At 34.9% G+C, this 21,956-nt stretch overlaps 1 protein-coding gene across 5 annotated transcripts in view; it reads left to right on the forward strand.

Annotated features, from left to right (window-relative positions):
* The window catches only part of TFDP2 (transcription factor Dp-2), a 120,186-nt gene that overhangs the window by 84,644 nt on the left and 13,586 nt on the right, over positions 1-21,956 (forward strand). For 3 of the 5 annotated variants that reach the window (XM_011357427.2, XM_011357430.2, XM_023529083.1), the window contains 6 exons: positions 1,732-1,853; positions 3,301-3,348; positions 9,874-10,036; positions 13,813-13,959; positions 17,036-17,104; positions 21,020-21,171. In XM_011357427.2, the coding sequence (XP_011355729.1) occupies positions 1,732-1,853; positions 3,301-3,348; positions 9,874-10,036; positions 13,813-13,959; positions 17,036-17,104; positions 21,020-21,171 (701 nt within the window). The remainder of the gene's footprint in view (positions 1-1,731; positions 1,854-3,300; positions 3,349-9,873; positions 10,037-13,812; positions 13,960-17,035; positions 17,105-21,019; positions 21,172-21,956) is intronic. The other 2 variants (XM_011357428.2, XM_023529082.1) reach the window with 1 other exon arrangement.

The raw sequence follows: 21,956 nt of genomic DNA on the forward strand, positions 1-21,956 counted from the left end.
CAGAGAAGCTGTTTTTTTTTTTCATCAGGTTGGGTCTTCTGTCTCAGTTCAGTAAATATTTATTTTGCCTTTCCTACGAGCATTGTGCTAGGCCCTGCAAACATTCACTCTGTCCTTAAAGATCTTGCATTGAAATGGAGGCATGGAGGTGGGATAGGATGTATGAAGAGGTAGGAAGTCCAAACACATTGTCTAGTATTTATATTTTTCTATCAGGCAAGCTCCTCAATAAATGTCTTGTAGTCCTTGGCATATTGTAGAGAATCAGAATTCTCCAGACATATGTCAGTGTTTACTGTCTTCTGTTTTTATTTCTTTAATAGAATTAACTTACTAAAATTATTTCTTAGACATTTGTGTATAGTAATATCTCCCTAGCCCTAAAATGGCATAATGCCAAACACAAACAGAAGGTAACTAAAATCCTTAAATATTTAGTAAATGAATAAATGTTGATTAGACTTTACTAACTCTGAACTGAGTTTGAAATGCAGATGAATCCTTCCATTTGGTTCAGTATGGAGCAAGTTAGCAGCTAACTTTATGACTCAACTTAGCTCCTGGCTGCAGAAATAAGTTTCATTTGATCAAGGAGACAAAAATTAATTAGCATTTTGAACTACATAAAACAGTAGAAATATAGCTTTTTTTTTTAGAGCTGTCATTTAAAAATTATATGTGCACATAGATACTTTTCTCCCTTGATTGAGACTTAAACAAAACCTTACCATTATGGACATTATTGGAAAGTATACAAAAATAGAGAGAACCTCTGTGTACCCAGCAACTCCTTCAGCAATTATTCACATAGAGACAGTCTTGTTTCATTAATTCTCCCATTCATTGGAGTATACATCCCCTTATTTTCTTGATGAAAATACTTTAAAAAATGTTACTAGAGTTCTGAATTGTCTTTGTATTAATTATTATAAACATTTTTGGAAAAAGACATGTTCAGTTTATCGATGAAAATTATAAGACCTGGAAAGCAATTTGGTAACACATACCAAGAAACTTTTTTTAAAAAGTCCATACCCTTAGTTCCATTAATTCCTTTTCTGGAGTCTATCCTTAGGAAATAGAAATTAAGGCCAGGTCATTGTATAAAAATGTTTATCGCAACATGTTTATAATATTGAATAATTGAATATACATATGTATCTAACAGGGAATAATAAATTTACATGAGAGAATGTTTTACTATCTTTAAAATGTCTTGGAAGAATATTTAATGACATAAGGAAATACTTTTTAAAATATTAAAAGATAAAATTATATACTATCTAAATTATTTGTATAATTAATAATTAGTATAATGTCTTTCATATATTTTGGACTGTGAAGATCTAATTTGTTGTTACCTGAGTTCTGATAAATCAAGCTTGACTGGATTTAGGTTCCGTAATTTCAAAGAAAGCTTTTTATTGTTTTGTTTTGTTTTTTTTAATTTTTAAAACATTGTCAGTTGCCAACTTAATCTTTCCAAATTGCTCTTCGCTTGCTGAAACCTGCATTATGACCTGATGTCAGTATTCAGGATACTATGCTTTAAGATCCTAGGATATATATGAATCAAAGGTATTGCTGCTTATATTTTAGATGATTAATATTAAGTGCATTTTTGGCAATAAAGTTTCCTCCTTGTACGTAGGTTAGCAGTCACCATTATTTTGTGCCTGTAGATTTTTCTTAATAACTAAGAATATTATTTTCTTTGTCTCAACTTTACAGATTATAAGCACACCACAGAGACTAACCAGTTCAGGAAGTGTTCTGATTGGGAGTCCATATACCCCTGCACCAGCAATGGTTACTCAGACACACATAGCAGACGCTACTGGCTGGGTCCCAGGGTAAGAGTATTGTTACAACTTACATTTTTAAAACTTTAAAAAAAAAGTTTTGACCTTTATTCCTCATGATGTTGTCTTCTGTTCTTACTTTATATTACTCTAGTCCTTAAAAACTAATGTGTTTCCTTTCAAATCACCTATTTTATTTTACTTCATGTCTTTGATATAAACCGTTCAAGGTACAGCCATTTGAAAATAAAGAAAAACAGTGTAATAACTTGTACCTGACTGGATCTTCTGACTTTTTCCAACCCTGAAAGAGAGCTACTTTTTGTGATTATGACACTTAGCTTCTTTGGAGATGTTGAAACTATATATTGTTTTAACAAACATAAGAAAAGAGTTATATATTGTATTGGCTGTACTCAGAATTTCTCCCATGAATTCTTATTTCCTTAAAAACCAGAAAGAAACTAGGAAAGAGAGGCCAAGTATATTAAAATTTTCATTGAGTTTTCCCTTGATTCTTTTGAAACACTGAGCAATTAAATCAATATCCCTTCTATGTTAGTCAGTTGCCATTTTAGTATTAAACCTTCATGTTTCATCTTTGCCTATTAAATACATTTACCCAGCCTTTCTCCACTGCTTATCATTTTCATATTTCATCTTTCCATAAAAGAAAAAAATAGTAAAATTAATGACTGAGAACGTCAGTCTGTCACTTTAGAAGTTACTTAAATTGTGGTATGCTGCATTGCTAGTTCTATCTTTGACTTAGAACTGTGTGAGTTTAGCAAGCAGACAATAAATGTTAGTTAAGAATCTCCTTCAAGGATAATAAACAAATTAATGAAATTATCCTGGCAAAGTGTTTTAAGCCATATACATATTCCTCTACATACACACATGTGCACACACACATATATATTACATACATTAGAGACAGAAGAGTTTCCTATGCGTGCATACTTTAACATTATCAATTGAGATGAAATAACAGAATCACCTATATGTAGTTCCATGGCCTTGAGTCATTCCTGTGAACATTCTCATGTAGATGTAAAAGTTACTTTGGATTTCTGCATAGCCTCAAGAGATTATAACATGAAAGCCAAGCCTCCGCCTGTAGTTTCTGCGCACTTGGAGACGACCAGGGTTTTGGTATTTTCAGCCCCAGCCAAGCTTTACATTGGAGTGGTCTGATTGTCTAGCGTTTTCATAGTCAGCCATTCCAGAGTAAATGAAATGTTTCTGTGCCTTCTCCTTTGTAAATCTACAATATCTTCCTCCCTAAAAATTCGTGTGTATTTCACACTTCGTGATTATGTTGTGATTTCTTGGTCTTTTGATAAAATTCAAGTTTTTATTTTATGGACACATCTTTTATATTAGCTTTTGTGCTTGGTTATGTTCACTGTGGAATTAGACATGTTATAATAAATTATTCATGCGATAAAATTGTTTATATATGTGTTCTATTTATGCTCCTTTTTTTTTTTTTCAGTGATAGAAAACGGTCTAGAGAATTTATAGACTCTGATTTTTCAGAAAGGTGAGTATAATTCTGAGTTGTTTTTTTGTTTGGGAGATGCTATTGCATAGAGAGTTCGGTTCTCAGACTCTAGTTTGAGTTAATAACATGCTTTTCTTCACATTGAGTTTCTACCATTATTTCATACCACACTGAATATTCTGCTTCGCTTATCAATATATAAATTTATCGTATTTATATGGTTTCAAAAGAAATTATTCTGTTAGTAGATCGGCTATTGGTAGTATGTCATTTAGCCCTCTCCCTCCTTTTGGGAGACAGAGTGGGTCATACCCCACATTATCTCAGCATGCCCAAAGTTTAAAAACAAGTTTTAGTGAACACATTTAAGATCACAGTAAATTTTCGCTTTCTTAAATAATATATCGAGTATAATATAACATTTCCTTAGACTATTAGGACAGCGTTTCTCAATTTTCAGTGTATATCACAATCACCTGTGGTCTATTGAAAAAAATGTAAATGCCTACCTATTGAGAAATTCCAGTATTAAAAACTTTCACTTTATGGTCATTATTTGAACTTAAGTTCAGTAGTCCATGTAAGCCACCATACTAGATATGACATTAATGCTGCATTGTTAAAATAAGAGGCATAATCTTAGAGGCAGTTAAATTCTATAAGATCATTACTATATTAAATAAAACCTTGCAAGTTTTGCTTTTTAAATTTTATTTTTGAGTCTTAGATTTTTAATTTCCATTTTCAGTGGTGTTTCTTTGTCTTTTCATCTGCTCTCAATTGTAATAGTTTTCTGTCTTTTCTGTTTTTTCAGTTTGCTATCTTTGACTTACTGTGCGCTGAGAGACTAGATGACCAATCGTGTTAGAATTCAGTCTAAAATAAAAGCGAATAGGCTCTGAGTAAGGAAAAGAAAAAAGGACCTTGAGGCTCTATATTAAAAATGTGTGTGTTCTTGCATTTAAACGGGCTCTGCTTTAGTTCCTTGGTGGCCTTCATTTCTTGCTTCTTGGTTCTTAACTGTTTTGAACACATAAAATCATGTCTGAGGAACTGCTGTATCATATAGAAATATAAGGTAAACTGTTCTGTTCTTTCTAATGGAAATTCCTCTTTCCGGCTCATACTGGTCTTTCTTTGTGTTTACCCTTGGGAAGGATAACAGAACAAGTTCTTACAGATGTATTTAGCAGTGTTTAAGTCCTTAAAATTGGACTATTTGTTAGCTATGATTGGTGGCACCTATCTGCGACAAACAGTATAAATACAAGAGTTTCTTTACACCCTCCTTCATAAGAGAGAGACTGCTAAAGACCACATGTAAAAGTGCTAGATTAAATTTGCTGGTATAGCTATTGTCTCAACTTTTCCTTTCTGCATCTGGTTCTGTGACTTTCTCTTTTTCTAGTGCTTTTTATTATTCTCATAACTTTTCTGTAACGAATTCCCCCACCCCCCACCATCAAACCACAAAGATTGCTACATGTGGTTTTTGTTGTTGTTCTTACAAATCTTTATTTTCCTCTTATTTTATAATGTTTTTCTGTAATGCCATGAAAAGTCTTTTTTCCCCTTCTCCCAAGTGTTCAGGTTAAAAAGCCAGCTCTCAGCCCAAGATTAATCTTTATCTCTTCAATGTTGGTTTAGTATTACATGTAAGTATTTAAATTAGTTTTTCTCAGGGATTTCTACATCGGCATATGTAGATATATACAATCTTTTTATCCTCATCTTACCGCTTGACAATACAACTTTAAGTATGTTTTTACACAGCTATTCCTTGGTCAACGTCATTTGCAAGAGCAAGGTGGTTCCTGAAGAAATATTGTTTGGTGGACAAAGGATCCATTGAAAAATTCTCACTAGTTTTTCCTTGTACACTGATCCTAGATTTCCTTTCAAAGAGTTTACAGAAGGAGCTGTGAACACTCCTTTTCTGGTCTTGCCTCGAGTTTTCGATGCTGAAGTTTGTTCACTTTCTCTTTTTACCGTTGCACAGAATTCGATGGTATCTTCTAAATGCATCTCTTCCAAACAGGTCCTCTTTTCACTTTGCGAAGGAGGTCCTGGGTGTACCACAAGTGGTGATGGCAGCCTATGTGTGTTTTTCTTTATTCTTGTCCTAAATGAATAAGATTTAGCACAGTGGTGTTTCATTATTCCTTAATGCTCATTTAATCTTAATATGTTTTTTCTCTGGGAATACAGTTAAAACTTTAAAATAACCTAATATAATCTCAACTATAATAAACTAATAATCAAAATCAGTATAGTTAATATCTATACTGCTTCACTGTTGTTTATGAAGTTGTTCATTCATTCAACAAATATTTTGAATATCTGTTAAGTATCACTGTGTTCTAGGCATTGGAGAGAAAAGTCTCTGCCCATAAAGAGCTGATGGGGGATGGAGGACAGTAAACAAGATAATTTTAGACTGATAGGTGGTATGCAAAAAAATAAAGATGGTTTGTGGATTTTTGGAAGGATGGTAGAATGGTGGTTACCTTAGAGAAGCCCTCTCTAAGGAGATGACATTCAGATGCAAAGAAGTCAGGCAGATAAATAGCCTGGCGAGGTCATGGATCCAGGGATTCTATGCAGAGGGAATGGTAAATGCAAAGCTCCTCAATGAGAAACCAGGCGTGTTTAGGGGAGCACAGTGGCCTGGAGATAGAGAGAAGGGCAGAGTGATATGAGGATAGAGAGGTAGGCAGGGATCAGATCATTAAACGCTTTGTACCTCCAAAAGGGCTTGTAGGTCACAGTAGAGAATTTGGTTTCTATTCTAAGGTGTGTTTTTAGCAGAAAAATGACATGATCTAATTTACACTGGCTCCTGAGGGGAAAATAGATTCTAAGGAGACAAGAACATAAGCAAGGAAATCAGGCTATTTTCAGGGAGCAGTGGTTTGGCAGTGAAGATGGGGGAAAACTGAGTTAATTTTGGAGGTAGAAACAACAATTTATTGATAGAGTGAATGAAGGAAAGGGGGAAATGAAGGATGGCTCTTGAGTTTTTTGTTTGTTTGTTTGTTTGTTTTATGAACAGCTGGGTGAATATTGATGCCATTTACATTTACTGTTGTTAGGAGTAGATTTGGGGAGGGATTGAGTTCTGTTTTAGACATATGGCATTTAAGAAGTTTATTAGCTATCTAAGTGATGATATTATTAGTTGGATCCGGAGTCCTGATCAGATTCAGGTTGTATGATAAAGTTGTGTATTTTCAAAAACCAAAAAACACTGAATGGAATTCTTTGCTCGAAGAAAGCAAAGAATACAGAAACAGAAGCACTGGAGTGAAAAATTCAATTCAAAAAGTTAACTTTGGAAAACAGGCAAATCCATAGAACCGGGAAGAATAGTGGTTGCTAAGGGCACAGGGAGTGAGGAGTGACTGCCATTATGCTGAAGAAATTAGATTGCAGTGATGGCTGCATAACTCTTAAAACCTCCGAATTGTCTACTTTAAAAAGATGAAGTTTGTGGTATGTGAATTATATTTCAAGAGAGCTGTTATCTTTAAAAAATAATAATAAATAAGAACTTTGGATTTGAAAAGGAGGGAGGGACACCTAATTGTCTGAGGTTGGCAAGGTACACATGCTGATAAGTTCATAAGTGACCTCTCCCATAAGCTATAGACTTACATATTGAATTATTGGATGTTCTATAAGATGTCAAACTCAACATCATTGCTTCCCAATAGAAATGTCATGCAAGCCACATGTAATTTTTAATTTTCTAATCACCAATTTAAAAAGTAAAAACCAGCATGAAGTTAATTTTTGTAATGCCTTTAATTAATCTAATATATCTAAAATGTTATATTTTAACATTTAATTATTGTAAAAATTATTCACGACATTTTACATTCATTTGTCATCCGAGTCTTTGAAATTCAGTGAGTATTTTACATTTACAGTATATCTCAATTTATACTCCCTACATTTCAAGTGCTCAGTGGCTACATGTGGGCTATGCTTAGGGTACTAGACAGAGCAGATGGAGAGGTTGAAAATGGAGCTCATGAACTTGTTCCTGTCTCCTCGATCTCAGTAAATGACCCATCTTTCTTGGAGTCATTCTCCTATTTCCCTCTTTCTTACCATCCATGTTAATCAATCACTCATTTCTACCGATTTTTATCTTTAAAATTTTTGGAAATCCATCTCTTCTTATTCATTCCTACTAATTGCCCCCATTTGAGAACTCATCATTTCTTGCCCGGGCTGTTACAGTAGCCTTTCCACTGGTCTTCCTGCCTCTGCTTTTGCTCCCCATAAATCTACTTTGCAGCCAGAACCTCTGCATAACTGAAAAATCACACTTTGCTGCTCTCCCACTTCATACCGTTTACTAGTTTCACAGTATTTCACTAATAGTCTGTAACAATAATAAGCGCACAGATGAGTCTTTGTGAATGTGGAGGAAAAGAAAGTAGATGCCTGTCCTTTTGAAAAGTGCACTTATGCTAACTGAAATGTGTCTCTTCCTTAATGTACATAACACAGTAAACGTGTAATTTATAAAGGAATATAATTATACTGATAGAACATCATGAAGTCCAGGTTCCTTTGCATGGCATTTAAGGGCCTGGCCCTTAACCTACCTTTCTGCTTCTTCATCTTTTGCCTTGCACTTTATATTCTGGTAATATTGCACTGTTGATTAAAAAGCCTCTTAATATTTATCATCTGTTTAATCTTCATGTGTTTACTGCTGCTGCTTCTCCTGCCTGGATGCCCTTCCCAGATTCCTTCACTTGACTCTCTTTTTTGTTGTTGTGGTAAGAACACCTGACATGAGACCGGCCCTCAACAGATTTTTGAGTGTGCATTATCATTAACTCTAGGCACTGCATTGTCCGGCAGATCTCTAAAACTTACTCGTCTTGCAGAACTGGAACATTATACCTGTTGAATAACAACTCCCCATTTTCCCATTCCCTCCAGCACCCGGCAAGCACTATTCTGCTCTCTGCTTCTATGAGTTTGACTATTTCGGATACCTCATATAAGTGGAATTATGCATTATTTGTCCTTCTGTGACCGGCTTATTTCATTTAGCGTAATGTTCTCCAGGTTCATCCATGTTGTCCCATATGGCGGGATTTCATTCTCTTAAGGTTGAGTAATATTTCATTGTATGTATATACCACTTTTTATTTATCCATTTATCCCTATGGACATTTATCTTGTTCCATATCTTGGCTGTTGCGAATAATGCTGTGATAAACATGGGGGTGCGGAAATCTCTTTGAGGTCTTGATTTCAGTTCTTTTGGTATGTACCCAGAAACTGGATTGCTGAATTATTTTATTTTAAATTTTTTTGAAGAAGCTCCTTACTTTTTTGCACAGCAGCTATACCATTTTACATTCCCATCAACAGCGTACAAGGGTGCTAATTTCTCCACACCCTCACCAACACTTTTTTTTTTTTTAGGTAATATTCATTCTAACAGGTGTGAGGTAAATACCTCATCATGGTTTTGATTTGTGTTTCACTGATTAGAGATGTTGAACATCTTTTCATGTGCTTATTGGCCTTTTGTATGTTTTCTTTGGAGAAATGTCTGTTTATGTCCTTTGCCAATTTTTTTAATTGGGTTATTTGGGTTTTTTGTTTGCTTTTTGATTTGGTTTTACTATTGAGCTGTAGGAGTGTCTTAGATAATTTCGATATTAACCCCTCATCAGAGAAAATACAGGGTTTGCAAATATTTTCTCTGTTACATAGGTTGCCTTTTCATATTTTTGATTGTTCTCACTTGACTCTTACTCCAGCAAGTCTTCCTCCTCTAGATGTCCCTCTCCCTAATTCCCACAGAACACTGTGAATAACTCCACCTCAGCATTTACCGTACTATATTGGAATTCTTTGTCATTATATGTCTATTTTGTCTCTCTCCCATCCCCCAAGACTCATATGGAGGAAAGGATTTTGCCTCAATTATCATTTTTGTACTGCCAATGACTAATACAGTTCTTAGCATTGTATTGCTAAGTTGGCACTCAAATATTAATAGAACTGAACTGAACCCCTGAGATTCTTAATGGTTAAGGTATCAAAGTTTAGTCCTAGGCATTAATCAAACTTAAAATAATTGAAGACTTAGAATCATTATTAATGCCAGTGACCTCTGTTTGAAAATTGAGTAGGTAACTTTTAGGTGAAAAAGAACTGTAGTATACATAAAATACAAAAAATAAGTATTGACCAGTATAGAAACTCTTTAAGGGTAGAGTTTTTGTTCTTTGTAGGGATTTATTCCCAGTGTGTAGAACAGCACCTGGCACATAAGAGGAAGTAACTGGTCAGCAAATATTTGTTGAATAAATGAATGCTGTGCATAAGGAAACACTCTAGCTTCATACTTTATTAGGCCTTTTAGGTAAAAATTAAGTTTAAAACATTTCCTCATCCCTAATTAAATTAAAATATACCATTTGAAGCAAAAATCAAATTACTATCTTCTTATATTATTCTATAGTTTTGTGAAAGAAGTCTCTAAATAAGTATAATGGAGAATAAATGGTTTTTTTTTTTCTCTTTTAGTAAACGAAGCAAAAAAGGAGATAAAAATGGAAAAGGCTTGAGACATTTCTCAATGAAAGTGTGTGAAAAAGTCCAGCGGAAAGGTACAACATCGTATAATGAAGTAGCTGACGAACTGGTATCGGAGTTTACCAATTCAAATAACCATTTGGCAGCTGATTCGGTAGGTAGATCATGCACTTGACATTGACTCTAATGAGTTATGCAACAGTGTACCTCTTTGGGCATCAATGTCATCAATTTACTGACTTAGAGAAGTGGAGAAATCCCCAGTTTCTCCTTTAATTGAGGATTTCATATTGTCTGGAAATTTTTTTTATTGTTGACTTTTTGTTTTATTTTGGAAAAGATTCTTTCATCATCATTTATTTCAACATAAAGATGAACAAGAATTTCTAAAATATAATTTGGGAGTTTATAAAAGAACATACATTTGTTAACATACTTTTTATGTTTGAGTGACTGGATACTTTTCTGAATCTTTTAGTGTTTCTTCTATATCTAAATTAAAAAATTGTATCTTGTTTTTAATTGAAAAAAATAATTCGTGAACATGTTTATAAAAAATTCAGTCGTACCAAAGAATATAAAATTAAAGATATTTCCCTTCTACCACAGACCCTAATCTGCCTCCTCAAAGGCAATATTCACTATCACCAGATGCTTGAATATCATTCCAGAAATTGTTTATGCATAAACATAATAAATTTTATTTTAAACACAAATTTGATTGTGCTTTGCATGTTGCACTCTTAATTTTATTTTTTTTACAATGTCTTGGAGATTCTTTTTTAACACATATAAATCATTCATTTTTTTTTTTTTTAATGGAGATAAAATTACCTACAGGGAGGGTTACATACATGTCCTAAGTGTAAAATTAATTTTTTTTTCTTATTTATTGTGGAATAGTTTACATACAATAAGATGTGTTTATTTGAAGTGTAAAATTTGATGAGTTTTGACAATTGTGTGCACCTGTGGAACCACCGCCGCCGTCAAGATACAGAATATTTACATCACTCTCAAAAGGTTCTTCCTGCCTTCTGTAATCCATCCCTCCCTCTCCTTCTATCCCTAGGCAACTGCTGATCTGCTTTTTATCATTATAGGTCAGTCTGCATTTTATTTAAATGTAATTATATGTACTCCACAACAATACTAAATAATAATAATTCAGGTCATATTGAGTCTTGATAACACTTGATCTTAGTGGAACTATTTGTAGTATTTCAACCTTCCATCATAAAGATTTTATTTTGAGATGATAACTTGATTTTTTAAATTAATTTTTTAAATTAAAAACATATCTGACATGGTTGTTGAATTTAATAAAATCCTAGATAGTTTCCTGAAATTTCAGCATTTTTACACTGATAGTCATGAATGAGATTAATGAGAGTTTGCGGCGGTGGAGTTTGTTTTGGGTTTTTTGCTTTTGTTTTTTACTGTCTTTGCAGTTTTGATGAATAGTGTTATCCTGGCTTTATAGAAACAGATTTAGAGACTTTTAAAAATCTTTCTTTTTATTACAAGTTTAATAGCATTAGATATCTCTTTCTCTTCCTTGAAACTTTATGGAAACCACCTCTCATACCATTTAGGCCTATGATTTGGTAGAGGGTAAAGTTTAGATAGCTTTCTCCATTCCTTCTTTGGTAATTATCTATTTAGAATTTCTGTTTCCCTGAGAGTCAATTTGGTATTTTATGTTTTCTTAGGTAATCCTCCATTTCATCCATGTTCTCAAAATTATTTGCAGTTAGTTTTCCCAAAGAAGCATCCCTTGGATTTGTTTGTACTGACCGCATGTTTTGCAGTTAATTTCTGTTTTTATCTTAATATTCTCTTCTTATTCCTGAAGTTTTGTTATTTTTCTACCCTGTAGACTATGATGTATACTTTATTTACTTTTATTATTTTTGTGCAGTAATGAAAGTCTATGACTATTAAGACTTGTACACTGCTTTGTGCACTGCTTTAGATCCCATTTGTTCTGATATAATGTTATTCTTTAGATATTCTGTAACTTTAGTTTTCATTTCCTCGTTGATCTAAGAATTGCATAGAAAGAGTTATTATAGTTCCAGGAGATATAGAGATTTTTGTTTGTTATTATGAATTTTTACTTTTATTATCTATGATCAGAGATTATGAGTCAAACTATTTCTGTTTTGTTCTTGTGGTGGGGAGGGTGGATTGAGTTTTTCCCTGTGAGCCACCACATGGTGATTTTTTTCTTTTAATATTCTCTGGGCACTTGAAAAGAAAGTATATGGCATTCTGAGTGAAAGCCAAAGTACTCAAAATGATTTGCAAGACCTTATATGACCTGGCCCACCATTACTTGTCTGATCTCATCTACGACACACCTCTTCAGTTACTACACACTTTGTTAATATGCCAGATATGCTCCTTATCAGGCCATTGCATTTGTCATTTCCTTTGCCTGGAACGCTCTTTGCTAGGGATCCATGTGGTTTCTCTCTCCCCTTCATCTAATTTCCACTCAGATGTCACTGTAATAAGTCATTTCTTCTAAGCACGTTTCAACATCTAATATACATTTTTACTAAACCTCCCCATGCCAACCCCAGGATGTAAGCAAGAGTTGTTTTTCTTTCCTGTTTATTCACTGCTGTTATTTTTCTGATAATTTAGAAGTTTTATAGTCTGTAGTTCTTTCATTGCTTATCTTTATAATTTTAAGTAACTTCAATATTTTGTTTCTTGTTTTACCATCTGTAGACCAATACCTGTTGATTACGGAGAGAAAAAAAGAAATTAACATGCTTATATTTACTCTCATGTCCCATTTTTCCTACCACAGGATTCAGATTGAATATATGAATGGTAGTTGTTAAAAGAATATTTTTATAGTTGTTTTTATGACTTTAAATATATTGTGCTGAAAGCGCTATTATTACTTCATTCATCTGCTTTGAATAGTTTATCTGCTTTGAATCCACACCCCTTCCAATATCAACGAGGAAGAAATTAACAGACCTACTTCGTTGCTTTCTCCTGATATTTGTTGTAATATTTCTACAATGTCAGGATTTCTAATATTTACATTCAGTTCTATAATTTAAATCTCCCATTCATTTAAGTTTAGTTCTACATTTAAATGGATTTAGTGTTCTCCGCCATCCTTTACTGTTATGGCATTTGATTGATTGGATTTAGTTCTTAGGAACTACTCCACAATAAGATAAAGGGCTTTTTCTACAATATAAGTTAACATGGTTTCCTTCATTGAGAAAGCCTTGCTATCCAAAAAAAAAAAAAAGTCAGCTGAACTAAGCTGTGTGCTTTAGTTCAGTGTAATGACATTTTGTGCAAGTTCTATTTGCATTGTGGACTAGTAACAGTTTGTGGAACAGCATTAGTCCATAGACCACATTTGAGACCCACTGTTTACCTAGAGAGCTGAAAATACGCTTCCTTGACTTTTTAAAGTCTAATATCCTCCCAGACAATGCAAGGACTTAGCCCACTTTAACTCCATTACTCCTTTCTGCTATATATACTATTGTTGTCATGTATTTTAGTTCTATATATGTTCTAGACTCCACAAGATATTATTATTTTATACAGTGAGTATTAGTTGAGATTTTCCTACATATTTACCTTTGAGTTGGTCTTCATTCCATCCTACATCTCCAAGCTCCATCTTGGATCATCTTTCTTCTCCTTGAAGAAGATTCTGTAGTATTTTTTAAATTTACATCTACTGGCAACATAATCTTAAGTTTTAGATTGTTATCTTTTAGATTGTTTGAAAGTATCTTTAATTCATCTTTACTTTTAAAGGATAGTTTCACTGGGTATAGAATTCTTTCAGCACTCTGAAGATATAATATTATTATTTAAATATTTTAATATCCTGTGACTGTATCTTAACCCTTAAAATTAATCACCAATAAAAATATGTTTTAGCAGGCTTATGACCAGAAGAACATTAGACGAAGAGTTTATGATGCTTTAAATGTGCTAATGGCAATGAACATAATTTCAAAGGAAAAAAAAGAAATCAAGTGGATTGGCCTGCCTACCAATTCTGCTCAGGAATGTCAAAACCTGGAGGTAAGTGGGGAAAATCTGTTTATAAAAAGTAACTTGCTTTCAAAGTCATTTTAATTTAGAAATAGTTACATAATATTAAAATATTCCTAATTTTTTATATATCCTGTATCATTTTTTAACAGATTTTTCTGTTTAGAATTTTAGAACTGGAAGGAACTTTAGAAACATGTAATCTGACTGATGTCCTGAAGAAACAGGAACATAGAAATTAAATGATTTGATTTTTCCTGTTCCTTAGAAATCTTTATTTTATTCTAATTTAATTCTGAGCACTCTAATAATAAAATTTTGGTGATTCATATAATAGGAGTAACATTTTATTTGATGTAATGCTTGCTGTATGGACCAAAAAAATGGATTAAGCTGCCTGTTTATTTCTTGTGTTTAAACTTTTACTTTTGACTCTAAAATCAGTGGCAACGGAATGGTATTTCTTCCTTATCTTTATCAGAGTGGTAATGATACATTTAGAATGTTCAGCAGTTACATGAATTTGGAGATGGTGCCTGCAAAACCATTTTTTGTTCCGTTGACTTTGATCATTATAGAAAATCTTTCCTAAATGAACATGTGCCCTACCATACTGTTTCCAAATTGGTTTGATATAATTTTACTCTTGTGGCCATAAGGGGGGTAAACTGAGGTTAAATACAGCTTATGGAGATAAATCTGGTTGATTTCATATTTTTCTCAGTCTGTTTTTACGCCCAGCAAATCAAAAATTATTTGGTATCATATTTGTGCGTGGAGGGAGGAATCAGAGATTCATCAGAAGTTATAGAATAGTTCTTCATATGTTACAATGGAAATGTCCTCTTTTTCTCTTTCTAATAGAGTGGAATTTTAGGGTCATTTTAATTACCAGTAATATTAAGCTAATAACAAAGACTGAATGAGCAAAAATCTATTTGCATCTACTATGTGCTTAACCAAAGATTATACAAGACAAAATTTCTGATCCCAAGGAACTTTCATGCTAATTGAGGAGAAGGAAAATGTAAGAGTTACTAAAATGTGATTACTATGTATGAAGGGTGTATGTACAGATTCTCTGGAAAGAGAGGTAAGGGAGGGCTTTACCAAGAAAAAAGTCTCTAAGCTCAGTCTTGAGGGAAGAGTTTGCCAAGTGATTTAGGGAAGGGAGGGCCTTCCAGGCAGAGTTCCTGCAAAGGCTGAGGCATTAGAAAGCATGTCCACATGTGAATGTGGCCAGAGTACAGTTAGGACCTGATCCTATAAACAATGGGAAGCTACTGAATTATAAGTAGGAGGGCTGATAGGATGTGTTGTGCAAGATCACTCTCCTTGAGAGTTGGAAGCTGAACTAATAGGAAGACGAGAGAAATTGAGGGGATGGATTGGAGATGGCCTGAGTGAAGGCAGTGACAATGTGGTCTGAGTAGTGTTTTTAGAGGTAGAATCAATTCAGCTTGGCCTGGTTGGATGTGGAGCATGAGGGCCATGTAGAGACGTGGCCTGTCATAGCTTCAGATTCAGGGTGAAACTCCTGCAGATCTTTTCAAATGTAAGAGGCCACACAGATTTTACAGTCAGTCTTAGTAACTTCGGATTAAAGTGTGGTAGTGGTTAAAGGAACAGTGAGAGAGAGGAGACTCCTGGTGCGGACTAGAGTAGATGGAAAGCAAGTAAGGAATACTTCCTTGGAGAAGACAAGAAAGATGTCTTATTTGATGTCATTGACTTTTGCCCAAAGAGATAGTGAGGAGCTCATTTATAAGGAAATGCAGACCCTAATATCTGTTTTCTAGGTAATTGTAAGAGTAAGGAAAATAATAGTTGTTCAAAGCTAGGAAACTGTCCCACAAGCATGTTTCTTGTGACAAGTGGGAATTGTATATTGAATGCGTAAGCTATCTGTATTAGCAAGTGTGCCCATTTAAAAGTCAGCTAAAATAGAATATACCAATTTTATAGCAATTTTACCTCCATAATAAAATAGATAATAAATAAAAAATGAAAGAGAAAGGTCAGAGAAATGTGGCATGGTTTAATTTCTCTTATCAGGGAAGTGATATTTACACAGGTGAAACAGGAAATTATACAAGATAATATAGGATTAAAAGTTAACTTCTATATGATCAGGGCCAAGTATGGAAACGTTAGAGGTCCTTTGCACTATCTGGAAGGAGAACATTAGTACTGAAAGTTCTGCTGAAGATTTTAACCCTAGTGGGAGGGTTGAGAGCCTGAGGTAGAATAAAGAAGAGGAAAGACCGAGAGGTTATAGCGAGATGTGCTAGTAGTGGAAGGCAGGGTGACAGTGTGTAGCAGGGCCAGGTAGATCCATTCAATTTTCACCTGGTAATTTTCTCTTTTTTCAATCATAATATCTAGTAGTTGGTGATAGTTTAAGAAAAGTTAACTCATAAGAGTGCAAATTGGCGAAACTTTTTGGGGGCAGACTTTGTCTCAGGAGCCCCATATACTTTGTGTTTTCCAACAGGGTAAAAAATGCAAATGAATGAATGAGTATATGAAATGTAAAGTAAAAATAAACGTCAGTTAAACTGAGATCTTAAGTGAGATCTTACTTTATTCTTGGGGTTGTGGGGGTGGGGTGGTTAATACAGCAGAGTAATAGTAGGATCTCTGGAACAATGTGGCTTAGGTTCTTGCCATGCACTAGCTGTGTGACTTTGGACTGTTACTTAATACTCTATGCCCCCATTTCCTGGATAACAACAATACTTACCTCACACATAGGGTTTTGCGAAGACTGGTTTAGATATGGGGTATAAAATACTGAGTTGAGTGGGACACACAGAATAAGCATTCACTAAGTGTTAGTTAGGTCTGACTCTGTTAGAACTAACATACTAAGTATTCATTAAGCAGATGAATTTCATTGCTGATAACATTTCGCTGTCTTCTCTACTCCCTTATCCCAACCCCTGCCTCCCAAAGAGGTGCGATTTGCTTTTATTGACATTGATAGTTAAAATAGGTTGCATTTCTCTTAAGAAAATTCTTGATATTTCAGAATTGGAGCTTGAAAATGAGCAGTAACTTTATACTCTATGTATGTTCATGTTATTTTGTTACCTATGTTTTAAAGATAGAGAAGCAGAGGCGGATAGAACGGATAAAGCAGAAGCGGGCCCAGCTGCAAGAACTTCTCCTGCAGGTAAAGACGCTGGGATGTTTTTCATTATCCTCCCTATCTGTATTCTGTTTCTTCGCTTACTTGCTTTTAAAGTCAGTGTGTTCTACTTTGGGTACCTTTGAGTAGTGTCTGGTGAGACCACACTGTAGGGCAGCCTCCCCCACAACTGAGCCATTGACATCTACATGGTCCGCCTTAAGCTGATTCCATCTCTCACCATCATCAGGGCTCCACAGCAGCTCACCTGCCCTGTGTGCGACTTATATCATGCAACAGTTTACTTTTGACACTTATCCTTACTCTGAGCAGAAACTATTAGGAGTCTTTGTGTGTATTTTAGCCCTAATTTGGAATACCAAGACATAAGGCTAGTTAAATTTTAGGCACATTGAATAAAATAATCAAATCCACTATAATACTTACCTATAAATAACAGAATAACATGAAATGATTCGGTAAGCTTTGTAGAATTTACTAAACCTTAAAATGCATTTTTGTTTAAAAGAAAATTAAATTTTATTATGTAATAAGGATCCCTATATTTGTACTTTTTTGGATAATTGCCCAGAATTTGAATGACATTTTAAAAAATATGGTAGAGCCTTTATATAAAATTATGTGAGGTAAAATCACAGGGTAGATGGACCCTTTTTTTTTTTCTACTTTTGGTAATTGTAGTTGATGTAAAAAGTCACTCTGAACTATACAATAGGGACATTTTCAATCCAATCAAAAAAAAAAAAACTTTGTAAAATGAGTCAGAGTCTTTAATAAGCAGATTGTCTTTATTTGAAAAGCTTTCAACCAATCATAAAATCAACTTTGATTTGGACAACTATAGGTCATTTAATTTTTGGTATCATCCACTTCTCTGCAATAAAGACAAGCAGTAAGTTACCAAATATTGTAGCAAGTTTTTTCCGAAAATACTCACTTCATCTAATGGACATAGTATGTTAAAGTATTCTTAAATATTCCAGATTTTCCTTTTTCACTTTCTAGAAACTTATATTTGTTTTTCTTTCACATTCATGTACAAATCAAAGGGGCAAAAGAAGACCATTTAGCCTTTCCAGAGATCTCTGTCTGGTCTGAGAAGGAAGTGGGTCCAGGGCTGAGGAGTAGCGGCAGAGGAGAGCAGAGACTTCCCAAACATAGGAAGCCCCAGAGATGGTGTTCCCTCCCGATTAGGCCATTTCTCTTTTTCTTTCTGTGTTCTGTGTCTACTTTTCGTAAAATACCATGGTACCTACCCAAAGAGCTACTGCTGGAGGGGGCAGGCATTTTATGTATTTTTTTTATATTGGATTTCCAAATAAGGTTTTGTTTGAAGAGAAAGTTCTGTAGCTTTAAACAAAACAAAACAAAACAAAAAAACCTTGACATCTCACAGTTCATTCCTGCAGCTCCTCCCTCTAGAATCCTGCCGACTTGGAGGACTGGCCTCTCACCCCTGCACAGTCACCTTCTTCCCCTAACTTGCCTCTCTGTCATCTCTCGGTCCCTAAACCCCTTGCTGGGCCTCTCTCACATTTCCTCAGAAGTCTCAGGGAACATCTTGGAGTTTGATTTTTGGCATGTGTTATTTAAAAAATCTGTTCCTCGGGATGCCTGTTTGTTTATTAGAAAGAATGGTGCTGAACAAGATCGCACTCATATATAGGAGACTTCCCCATCTCTAGATGGCCAGCACCAAGCATGAAGTCAAATATTTTTCCACTCCTTACCTTTGTATGATGAACACTGTATTTTTTTAAGTCCTAAATTTCTTTTCCTCTCTAAACAAGATCTATAGAATATTCCAACCCACAGACAACCTAGCTGTCAACATTTATAAAAGCAGGTCTCTCTACATATTGAAATGAAACCCAAAGTATAATTGAAAACAACTACTTCTGCTCTTCTGGTAGACATATTAGCTTATTTCCTCCTAGTGTTTTGTTTTTCTTTCTTTCATCAAATAACATTTGACGAAATGTCATAGAAAGTAAATTAAACAAGTTATCCCTGAACACTAATAATTTGCCATGGTTAAGCTAGCTTAATTTTTTTTTCACAGTTAATGTCACAATTCACTGACATCCCATGGCATAGGTAAGTTTTACTTAACATGCCACCACATTGCTTTTATCCTTAATGTCATCAAAGAGGAGTGCTGTGAGTACATTATAGCTCTGGAGAATCCAGATACCCTACTTACGTCTATACAGTGTCCCTTCAGCCTTTAAACTTTTCCCAGAGCAAAATGTCTGAACACACCAAAAGCGGTTCAGCCTCTGAAATAGATGTTAATGAGCTTGGAAAGAACAAAAGCCTGAAGGAAATCAATGAAAGGGTAACAAATAAGGCAATCAGTCCAAAACCAGTGGGATGCGAGTTTTCTTTTTACTATCGAAATAACATTATATATGTTTTAACTGCTCTCTGAAACATATTTGATGTTATTAAGTTGTACACAATATTGACCGATGAATCAGAAACGTATAAGAGCTCTGACTTATCACCGTTTATATTCCCTGCTTTACCAAGGCCCTCCCATGAGGCCACATGGCTGGGCAGAGTATGGGAGGATCTCCCAAGGTGCTTTTTCGAGTAGAAGGGAAGAGAAGCTAGGCAGAAGTATTTAAACATATCATTCTTTTCTCAGTTTTACAGCATCAGCATATTTTCCCTCAATATTAAATGAGTTAAGCAATAATTATAAAGTAGCCTTAGTTCTTTAGCAGCAGAAAATAACAAAGAAGTGTGACCTAGGTAATGTTTGGTAGTGAGACTGCTAGTGGTAGTTTTTTGATAGTGATTTTTGAACACTGTCAGGGCTAAAATAAATTAGCGTTTCTTCTGTTTGTGCATTTTAAAAGAGTAAATATCCACTTTCCAGGGAGATAGCATCCAGCTGTTTTAAGATGATAATAATCTTAAAGTTTAGTTAAGGCTTACACCCTAAAATAAGCAATCCTAGGATAAGATTGCTGAAACAGAAAATAAAGTCATCACTACTGGGTGAAAAGATGGAACCAGCTGATGAAAGGGAATGAATGGCTCTGACTTCAGGAGCTTTTAAAACCAGTATCTATTTCCCAAGCACATGAAAAGCTTGAATTGTGTAAGGTCTTTCTGGCTGTGGAATTCTATGATGCATATGTCATATTAAAAAGGGGCGGGGATCACCTTCTTTGGCTTTTGAGTAATGGTTATAACTAAAAGTAGGAGCAAGACTCAGTGTAGAGATTCAGGCCTTGACATATCTTATCATCAGTGCTAAGCCTCAGTTTCCTTATCTGAAAGATGTCAAGTGGGGAGAGAGCTGGGCCACATTCCAAACTGTGCCCTAAGGAAGTTCTGTGGAGGAACTTAAGGGGTGAATGAGGGCAGAGCTGGCAGGGCTCATGACCCCCAGCCAGCCAGAGCAACACTGCTTTCGTCTGTTTTATATAGTGGGTGTCCCATAAGTTTCATTCGAAGAAAGGGTTCTGTGGCTTTATAAAGTTTATGTATCATTGGGCTAGACGATCTAAAAGATGTATTCAACCCTAAAGTCTTGGGAGTCTGTGTTAGAGAAACAGAAAACATAAGCTCACGTGGTGTCACTTTCACTGTATCACTCGCTCTAAGAAGAGTCACAGGTGCCACTGGGCTCTCTCAGATTTATAAGATGCGTTTCTATGGATAAGGGAAATCATGAGCTCCCTTATTTACATTAGGATGATGTTAGATATCATTTAAATGTATATTTTTCCCCTGGATATTTATTTATTGAATCAGATCATTCTAATCTTTTTTCTATAATGTTTAACTTTAATTCACTCATAGGTGGAAGGCCTCTTTAAACGCTCTAATTTTAAACTACATTATAAGCATATTTATCTTAATTCATTTAATTCCAAGTCACTTTTCCACATTAAAAGACTATAATTTCTTTATTGGTCATTACAGCAAATTGCTTTCAAAAACCTGGTACAGAGAAATCGGCAAAATGAACAGCAGAACCAGGGCCCTCCAGCTCTGAACTCTACCATTCAGCTGCCGTTTATCATCATCAATACGAGCAGGAAGACAGTCATAGACTGCAGCATCTCCAGCGACAAGTGAGTGCAGGGCTAGGGGAAGATTGCATGCTAGCTTTCTGCTAACAAACACTTAGCATTTAAAACGAAGAGGAGTGTACTCCATTTCCTGAATTCTACAAGGCTGACTTCCTTGGGGCACGTGAAGCACTTTTCCAGCATGGAGTGTGTCCTCAGTCACTCCCCTTTTGCAGCGCCCAGTCTCATGGCTGGCACCGTGCTGCCTGTTGCCTGCAGAGTGGTACCTGGACCCTAGTCAGGATATGTGTATATGTGCATGCGTGTTGTATAACTGGGCGAGTAACTGCAGTAAGGTCGACCATCAGTGAGGGCCTGGCACAAGGTCCGTGTGCGGTGATTCACTATCATAGTCTATTGTGGAAATATGTTAGATCAACATGTAGCATTAAAGCAATTAATTGTTTTTCTGTGTCACAGTTGACTGTGCATCTGTTTATTAATGGATGAATAGACTTGAAAATGCTAGATGTGTTCTCTGCTTTCTTATTTATCTTATAACTAAAAATTTATACCTTTTGACTACCTTCACCTAATTTCACCCCACCCCCTTGGCAACCACCAATCCATTCTCTGTATCTATGATTTTTTTTCTTTTTTGATTCCACAAATAAGTGAGCTCATACACTTATTTCGTTTAGCATAATGCCTTCAAGGTCCATCCATGTTGTCACAAATGGCAGAGTTTCCTTCTTTTTTTCTTTTTATGGCTAAATGTTTCATTGTGTGTATATATATATACACACCACATTTTCTTTATCTGTTCATTCATTGATGGACACTTAGGT

The sequence above is a fragment of the Pteropus vampyrus genome, unplaced genomic scaffold (assembly GCF_000151845.1).
Source record: "Pteropus vampyrus isolate Shadow unplaced genomic scaffold, Pvam_2.0 Scaffold35, whole genome shotgun sequence".
Lineage (NCBI taxonomy): Eukaryota > Metazoa > Chordata > Mammalia > Chiroptera > Pteropodidae > Pteropus > Pteropus vampyrus.